This window comes from Limulus polyphemus, unplaced genomic scaffold, assembly GCF_000517525.1.
Source record: "Limulus polyphemus unplaced genomic scaffold, Limulus_polyphemus-2.1.2 Scaffold1878, whole genome shotgun sequence".
NCBI classification, from domain to species: Eukaryota; Metazoa; Arthropoda; class Merostomata; order Xiphosura; family Limulidae; genus Limulus; species Limulus polyphemus.
In genome coordinates this window covers 192,834-202,558 of record NW_013667488.1, presented here as the reverse complement: position 1 = coordinate 202,558, position 9,725 = coordinate 192,834, and the positions used below count along the sequence as shown (strand labels likewise).

At 34.9% G+C, this 9,725-nt stretch overlaps 1 protein-coding gene across 4 annotated transcripts in view; it reads right to left on the bottom strand.

Moving 5' to 3' along the window:
* The window catches only part of LOC106465233 (tyrosine-protein kinase Abl-like), a 24,989-nt gene extending 16,813 nt beyond the window's left edge, over positions 1 to 8,176 (bottom strand). For 2 of the 4 annotated variants that reach the window (XM_022393093.1, XM_022393092.1), the window contains exons 1-4: positions 7,642 to 8,176; positions 1,780 to 1,980; positions 889 to 1,187; positions 58 to 330 (exon numbers count right to left, since the gene is read on the bottom strand). In XM_022393093.1, the coding sequence (XP_022248801.1) occupies positions 58 to 330; positions 889 to 1,187; positions 1,780 to 1,980; positions 7,642 to 7,789 (921 nt within the window). In that variant the 5' untranslated portion in view covers positions 7,790 to 8,176. Of the gene's footprint in view, positions 1 to 57; positions 331 to 888; positions 1,188 to 1,779; positions 1,981 to 7,637 lie in introns of all 4 variants that reach the window. The other 2 variants (XM_013925439.2, XM_022393094.1) reach the window with 2 other exon arrangements.
* Positions 8,177 to 9,725: the final 1,549 nt, after the last annotated feature.

Genomic DNA, 9,725 nt, shown 5'->3' with positions numbered 1-9,725 from the left:
CACTACTGCTGTAATTAAAAAAAAACTTCAAACTTTCAAACAAAGAAAGCGACTGACTTTGAGCGTTTTGACAGCAACTGTCGTGTTATACTTCTTCCAGATAGCTTCATACACATCACCATACTGTCCTCCTCCAAGTTTGTGCTTCATAACAATATCCGTTCTGTCAACTTCCCACTCATCTGGTTCCGGGCTAAGAGCAAACACAGCAGGCTTGTTCCTCTTGGGAGCTGGATAAAGCAAGAGGGTTATCAATCCATCAGCACGCACGGAATGGTGGTGGACAAGTTCAGCCAAGGTGTTGAATCGACATTCGGATGTCACATACACCTGAAGAAAGCAAGTGATTATTTGTTGAAATTTTTTAAAGATTAAAGCACAAATAAAAGTAGCTATGCACTACAGTTGGAGTTTGAAGTGAGCCTGAGTGCAAAATAATATACACACCTAAACATGTGAAACTATGTAATACAGAGGAAAAGTTGGGAAACAAACCACCCAAGTGTTTGTGTGTGGGCCTTCATAAGTTTTTTTCCCCGCCATCTAACCTCCACCCACACCTTGGTATAAGTAATTGTTGACGCATCTTCAAAGTTTTTTTTTTACAAGTAAACTCATGAAGAACTATTTTTGTGTGTTTAAGGTACCGAGTTTATCTTGAAATATCAAATAAGTTTCTATAAAAGAAGTGTTTATAGAAAATAACAAGTAGTAAAAGTGATAAACTAATATTTAAGTCTCATTTACATAGCAAGGGTTCATTATGCTTTTAATCAAAATTAAAATCTAGATACTGTGGACAGATCCACCACCACCCCCCTCTGGAAAAAATTTGTTAAGTGTGCCACTACAAAAATACATCTGGTTTTATACGTGCATATAGCTTACCTTGCCTTCCCTGTCTTCATTAATTCGATAATGATACACTCGTCCATCATATCTTAGAGATATCGATCTCTGGCCTGATATGCTTTCACTTTCTCTAACCAAAAAACTCCCGTTGATACCACTGCTGAGCAAATATTCAGCTGCATTTCTAAAAATAGGTCCATGATACCAGGAGTGTTTTTCCAAACTATTAGCAGGGGTTATGTAGTTACTGGGTACCCAGCCAACTTGACCTAACCTGGACTGTGCCTCACACCACTCTCTTGTCCTGTTATACGACAGCACTCGAACTTGGTCTCCTCGTTATTAGAGAAACAATAATAACGGGGTTATATATATATATATATATTCTTCAACACCCCCACAAACTTATGTTACTATGTAAAAGGTTTAAGAACTCAACTCTGTTCTTAAGTTATCGAACAACTTAACACTCACTGAATAATTAGTTTTCCGTTTCTAATTATTCAGATCAAAAGAAAAAAAACAAAGTTAAATACTTCTTCTATAAATTAACTGATCATTAAGTTATTCGCTATATGAGCCTAGGAGAAAGGTTATGTGACACATGAAAGTTTCACCAGCCAGACTTAACTATCGTGACCGTAAAAAACCTGTTACTGATAATTTTAGTGAATCAATTTTCAGGCAACCCAATCTTCCAAATCTAATCTTAACATTATTATAATATTTCACCACCTTTCTTAACTGATCATTAAGTTATTTGCTATATGAGCCTAGGAGAAAGGTTATGTGACACACGAAAGTTTCACCAGCCAGACTTAACTATCGTGACTGTAAAAAACCTGTTATTGATAATTTTAGTGAATCAATTTTGAGGCAACGAAATCTTCCAAATTTAATCTTAACATTATTATAATATTTCACCACCTTTCTTCAGAGACAACTGATTATCTCCACCAGATTGAAAATCATAGAGTGCTACAAATAACAAGGGATCAGAGTCCTCCGGAGCCAGGAGATTTTCTTTGGATATCCACTGGGATGATTCTTCGTTGGATATGGATATGTTGCTCAGGTGATCTCCAAAGTCGGGGATTTCTGGCAAGGGCCTACTCTGCATGAGGGCTTCTGGAACCCAATAATAAACATGTCAAACAGATTATCATAGAGCAAGTATTCTTCAAGTAACAACTACATCTAATGATTTTCTTATAGATTTTATGTGAAGTAATAAAAGTTACATCAGAACTTAATTATCATTCATTAAAAATTTACTTTCTTTAACCTAGTTTTACTGAGTGTACAAGATGATAGTAAACACTTAATAAGCAATGTTAGAGAACTGGTAAAACAATTTTATCTAACCAGTAAGAATATAATACATTTGTACCCAGTGCTGGTAGATGGCCTGGTTCTTGAAGAAAATGTTTCCTGAAATATTGTTACTCAAAACAGGTCATGGCAAATGTTATTTCACTTATAGTATGGCTGTTTTAATTGTTGTTAGTTAAACATTTTCATTTTGGCATTAGAGTTACCCATAAAAATGAAACGAATCTCGTTTTCACACATCCATACGTTGCCCTTCCAAAACAAAAACTAACTACTTTTCATGCTGAAACTGTAAAATAAATAAACAAAATCATGGAACCCTGAAGTATCTTTACGGGAGCCACATGTTTGAATAATATTCTCAGATGTAAGTAAATAGAGTTTGAAAAAAACCCATAGGAACATCTGCAGCCAGATCTGCAGTTAATCTTTACCCAGTTTCCAGACACATCTCACAGCTAGTTTAACAGGACATTACTGATTCTTTGAGGGTTACCTCCGCTCATCCCTTATCTTCTTACGTAACCCGATCGTACACAAATCAAAATGTAAAAAAATACACATGTAAGTTTTCTCTAGAGTATGTAAGTGGAAGAGAAAGTTAGAAAACATTATTTGATATTTGTTTAATATCTAATTTCCATGATCAAAATAAGATAACTCAATCTAATGAAAAAAATAATATGTCGAAACACAGAACAGCATGACAAAAATTTTAAATCCCGATAATCAAACAGTACAAGTTTTGACAATTTTTTCAGCTGTAACCCAATATTTCACTCAAGGCACTCAAAGAAGCACCAACAATAAGATCAAAGAAGGAAAGTAGTGTGTAAGGTGAGGCCCTGAAAGGGAAGACAAATAGGGGAGTAGGTAAAGATAAAGAGGTACGCACAGGCCTGGTTGAGAAAATTGACAGCCAGAGCTGAAGAATGAGGAATAGCAAACCATATGAGAGAAAGCCCAGAGATGAGAAGGGTGGCAAAAGCATCCAAGAGTGGAGTGTCCAACCAAAAAAAAAAAAACCCCAAGAAAGACTGGGGGCTGTAGAGGCAGTCCGCCACCAAAACTGGAGCTACTCACAAATGATGTGAACAGGCTCAGAAGTGTATGGCTAACATCAAACAACAAAAGGCCTAGAACAGAAGCCTCAAGGATGGTTGGAGCAAGGAAATACCATGGAATAGACTAAGTGGTACATAACCAAATGAACCACCTTTAGAGGCAAGAATAGGAACATGCCTGACAAAGAGTGAGAAGCCCGAGTACGCTTATGTGGAGTGAACTCTTATACAGTGTCTAAACATCTGAAGTCTTGCCCTCATTGAAAAAAGTATTTCAATCAAAGAGATAAGCATCAAAGAAGGAAGATATATAGATGGAGAGGGAGTAAGGGAATGCAAGAAGTAATATGGTCACATTCCAGGCACTGTGCAAATCCTTGAGGAGAGGTTCATAAAAGAAAACAAAGGACCACAAGAAAAAAACAGGAGGTCCACTGTAGGAGACATATGAGGGCATGCCCAAAAGCAATGAGGGGGTTTTAGGGAAGCTAGTCTCTCTAAAACTGAAATAATTTCTCAAACAGGAAGAGAATGAAAGTGTAAAACCTGGTGACCAGATATGCCATAGCTTGAAGGCAAAGATGATAGGTTGAAATGAGAGAGTGAGTGTGAGAAAAGGCTTAGATCTCAATACAAGTCCCTTCCACAACTGAATAGTCATCTTAACATAAGGAAGTTAGAAGAAGGGGAAACATCTAAGAATGGGCTAACAGATAATGAAATAGGTTGATAATGAAAAGGAACGTCAGAATCAGGTCATGAAGATGGCGAGTGAAGACCCTACAAAAAAAACTATAAATACAAGAGGGGCCGATGGCGAGTTGAATGGAAGAAGAATGGGAAGATGCAAAAAGGATGAACAGAATAGAGAAAACAAAGGGAGGACAGGCTGAGAAAAGTCTGAGGAGCAGTGACCATGGCCGACTACAGATCAGGTGAAAAGGAGCAGAGACAGGGTTGTAGGGAAGAAAATAGGAAGTTGGAAGAGAAGTGAGGAAACAGAACAGATAAATATTTTGTTTCTCAAGTGATATTAACTACTTTAGTTGTAAATGTGTGAGATGCATATTTACACACACACACACACATTATATACATATATAAAGGATCCTCTCCTCTAAAGCATCATGATGAAACATATTTCTATGTTATATCTGTTAATGAACTACTAATTAAAATAAGTGCTTAACTGCAATAGGTGACTTTAAGCTTCATATTAAATCTAATTATAACATAATGTTTTGATTGTGACAATAAGTAATATATATATATAGACACACACACACACAGGTGGAACTGGTTTTCTACAAAACAAAATTGTTTCTTGTGAGCTTGTACCATACTGAACTTGTGTATTGACATAAAACATTCATACACACTGTATAGATATATAGGCTTATACCTGTGTTCAGTCTTTGCTTCCTTATTATAGTTTGTGCTGGAAAATGTGCAGAGAAAAGTCAAATCAGAATAACAGTTTTAATACTTGGTTTTAGAAATTGAGGTTATGATGAGAGTCTTAAAATATTTTGATGTTTTATCTAGAGATTACTCCATTTTGATGGTTAAAAATTATGAGGAACTTGTACACATTTCTCATGGGAACTATGCTTGAACAGTTCAGTTATATGACTGGAAGTAAGGACTTGCATATCAGGGCCTTTGGGGGTAATAAATAAAAGCTTTGGAAATCCAAATCTTGAAATGTCCTAAGGCAAATATACAACTTTACACACTATAAAATATACAGGAGGGCTTCACTGAGGATGTGATGTGTGCTTTTTTGTTTATAAACTTTGTTAACTCTTTAGGCATGTACTTTTTTTTTTCCAGTCATATCATGCTCAAAATCGTCATCAGATAATTAAAGTTCAGAACCAGAATCATTGACAGCTTTCACAAGTTCAGCTGTCTCTTCAAGTGTGAAAACACTGGAGGGATTTGATGCCATTTTAAGTCTGTTTTCTCATAAAAATTAAACAATTTTCAACTGCAAATATTACTGATGTTTTGAATAGCAACATATATCATGTTGGATACAAATTTTTGGTTGAGATTGTCATTTGTGCAAATTAAGCTTTATCTATTGATTTTGTGTGCTTGATTCACATTTCTAGTGGGAAATTCAAACTGCATTATGTGGTCGCCACATGGGGACAGTCACATACCTAAAGGGTTAAACTTCTGATGGTTAAGTAAAAAGATATTGAGAGGTTCCACTTAGTTACTTCACTGGTTGTTTATCATAGCAACCGGTTGACCTCGATCTACTGAACATCTTTATTTGTTCATAAACACCTTTTTAAATTAATTAATTTATTTATTTGTAAGCAGGAGTATCTATGCTTAAATCCACTTCAGAAAGTTTAATTCAAACTAAATACAGACCTGGGCCTTAACAATTTAACTATCTACAAAGCTAGTGAATAATGCTGCAGAAACAGTTTGATACACTAGTATTAAATTTCCCATATCACTTCAAGTGTGATAATATAAAATTTTTTTTTCAGAGTCAAATTATATGCATATTGATTAAGAAAGCCACAAAATACAATTTTGTAGTAGTAGTAATATTAATAATTATACTTGTAAAGTTAACATAACACGTCGACAACAAAAGAGCCATTTGCTCATTCAAGGTTGTCCATATACATTCAGCCTTAAGAAGTGGTAAAAACTTAAACCCACCCATTATTTTTTAGGAAATTATCAATTTTCCCTTTTGAACTATTGTGAAATGTTGTTCTCCACTATTGCTCACTGCAACTCATTCTATAAGCAAATAACCTTGTTATGTTAGAAAAAATTTAAATATCTTCTCACCCTATTTTCTTTTGAATATAACACCAAGAAATCAGAAGCTTTTATCCTATTGACTCCTCAGATAAGTTTGTAAACTTCAATAAGATCACCTTCTACTCCTTTTTTTCCTCAAGAGAAAATTAGAGATCTATACCTATAAGAAAACTATTCCATTTCTTGTAAGAACCCTTCCAAATAAGTTATCCATTCTGTACACAGTATTCCTAAATAATGACTTGCAGAGATAACTACTACTTTTGACTTGTAATCAATATGTCTTAAATGCACTCTTTAAAATTTTTTTACATTCACTACTGTCAACACAGCACCATCTTGATTGGCTTCAGTTACTTATCCATCACTATCCCAAGATACTTTTCTTCAATCCTGCTACTGAGTAGGTTCTTGTGTATATTAAACATGTTATCCAAATTATGATACCTCAAATACATTACATTGTATTAATCTAATGGAAGGATACTTGTCATAGATATGGCCATTAATCAATCGACTGAAGTCATTCTGAGTACTTCAACACCCTCAATACGGCTAGAAATATCCAGGAGTTTAATGTCATTCACAAACTTTACTAATTATGTTCTTATCAATATCCTTAACGTAAGTAGAAAAAGAAAAGTCTCAGATACCAACTCTTTAGGCAATCTGTCAGTTATAAGGGTCCAGTTTGGTTGGACTTCATGAACAACTTACTACTCGCTTCTCAACCCCCTACTAATGTAATTTTCTTACCTATTCTTCTGTGTGGTACATTATCAAAAGGTTTTTGTAAAATCTGAGGTTCCTATGTTCCCCACCTTTCCATTATCCCCAGCCTTGACAAAAGTTAACAGATTAATAAGGCAAGATTTTCCTTTAATGAAGCCACGCCAATTTGATTTTATATCATATTTTAATAGACAATTTTGCAAAACTTTTTTTATCAGACTATCCAGAATTATTTCTAGTAAAAGAGTATGACAAAATGGAATATAATCTCCAGGGCACAAAAAAAAAAAAAATGAAAGAAAGAGGTTTAAATATTTTATTTTTGACCTCCTTTAACTAGTTTAAGGCCCTGTGGAAAACAAGACTGTCCAATCCTGGTGCTTTACTTTTAACGTCAAGGGATTAATATTTATATGATTCACATCAATCCTAATCTTTCGACTAGAATACTCAGGGCCAGGAATATAATTAATGTCCTCACTTGAAAACCAGAAATAAATGTTCAAAAGTTTAAAGTATCTACAACAAAAATTGTTGCATCCTTTAGTCCCATTTTAACATTTTTTCTTACTTTTAACATACTTAAAAAAATCCTTGTTGTTATTTTGAACTATTGTCATTCAAATGTTCCTCATAAGGTCTTGCAGAATAAACTTGTAACGAATTTACAGGAACGTATCTGGGACTAAGTTTCATGAATAAAATGAAATGATACAAAGTTTTAATTAATAGGCCTTAAAGTTAATATAACATATTACAAGTTAACTGTATTAGTTAACTGTCTGATTTGTCAAGGCTTCTGATAAGAATTTAAATAGAGAATAATGAAACAAAACAAGGGAAGTTAATGTTTCTTCATACTTGCCATTATGTTCAGTGAATACATTTCCTGATATTGAAGATAATCTGGAATCCTTGGACCTATTTTTGTAGCATTTACCAGACTTTCCACCATGACTACTACCAACAGAGGACCCTCTTCCACGGTTTTCCTTGCCCTGCTGAGCTCCCATACTATAACTTATAAGTATAATTTATAAAGTATAGCCTAACTTTTAGGCTTGTTGCGACTTTTCTCTCGTGCTCGTAGTCAAATTTCAACTATTACTTCATGATAACTTGCATTATTTCACTCCTAAGCAGCATAATAGTTTATCACATAAAATCTACAAGGTTATTAATAAATAAAAATATTAATAATTTAATCACTAACCGCTCCATCACCCGTCATGATAAAAATCCTGAAAACACTATTAATAATCATCACCCTCAAACTAAGACCTAGACGACGTTTTATAGAGGTCGCAACAATTATTGTTTTTTTTTAATAATCTGACTTATAAAACATAACATAATCCATGGGCAATAAGGAATAAGGTTCTTCAATGTTGTTTTGGCACACCCACCATTTTCAAGAAATCATTGATTCTACCCTAACCTAAACACCTGTGTAAAGTATTGGTTTCCACTACAGATGTCAGTAGCTCATTCCATAGTTACCCACCATGTTAGAAAAATAAAACTGTCTTAATTGGACCATAATCCGTCTTTTCCAAAATTGTAAACTTATGTACTCTCGTGTTATTATCTTCAGAGCATAGCACAAAATCAAAAACTTTAACAGGGTTTCCAACTTTTAGTTAGGAATCTGTTTGAGTGACACTTTTGAAAAAGTAAAAGTTTTAGCGTATGGTAAAGTGCTTTGAGCGCCGAATGCAGTCGTTTTCTAGGGGAAAAGGCCTGGGGACATGGTCCCTCAGAAAATATTTTTTATCTTACTTGATGCTGAATTTGACATGTATTCAGCCAGTCAAACAATTAAAATGCATTATAGAAAGCTACTTATTTGATCAAAACATGACATTTCTTACTCATGCTTGTGAGCATAAGAATAGGCCCAGATTTGTAAATGTGGGTAGTTCTTCGTTAATTCTATCATTCCCCTAGATAATTTTGTAAACTTAAATAAGATCCCCTCTTAACACCCTTCTTTTCTCAAGAGTGAGAGAGAGAAAAGAGATTTTAACATATCATTGTAAGATAATAATATTTTCCTTCCTGGAATCATCCTAATTAATAAACGTTTTTTCGAATAAATAAATATCATTTTCTAGATAAAATTGTTTGGTCTGAATTTCGCGAAAAGCTACACGAGGGCTATCTGCGCTAGCCGTCCCTAATTTAGCAGTGTTAAACAAGAGGGAAGACAGCTAGTCATCACCACCCACCGCGAACTCTTGGGCTACTCTTTCACCTACGAATAGTGGGATTGACCGTCGCATTATAACGCCCCCACGGCTGAAAGGGCCAGCATGTTTCGTGATACGGGGATTCGAATCCACGACCTTCAGATTGCGAGTCAAGCGCCCTAACCACCTGGCCATATTCTTAGGTAAGATTTATTTTGTTTCTTGTTTCTTCTGTCATCCTACTAACGTAGATACAATATTAAATCACACATCTTTGTAATTAAGCACAAAGCTACACAATGGGCTATCTATGCTCTGCCCACCACTGGTATCGAAACCCGGATTCTAGCGTTGTAAGTCAGACATACCGCTGTGCCACGGGGGGGTTCTTAGGTAAGAAGACCACTACTTACACTATCCCCTATATATAACATATTAGCATACTTCTATCAGGATTTTGGAAAAGACTAGCACATAAATATGTAACCTTAACATAACGTCTAGATTTGTTTCCACCCCTGGAATGCAAATTAAACACATGTTAAGAAAATTATATAACGAAACCATCTCATCAGGAAACATTTATAAAATAAAGTGTAACAACTGCTCAGCCTTTTACATGGGTGAAACAGGACATAACTCGAACATCAGATAAAAACACCAAAATCCCCCATTCTCAAGTAGAAGAACATATTGTTGCGTCAGCGAGGTCACGTGACTAGTATCACGCCACCTGTTTTCTAGAAATATCCTGTTCCTT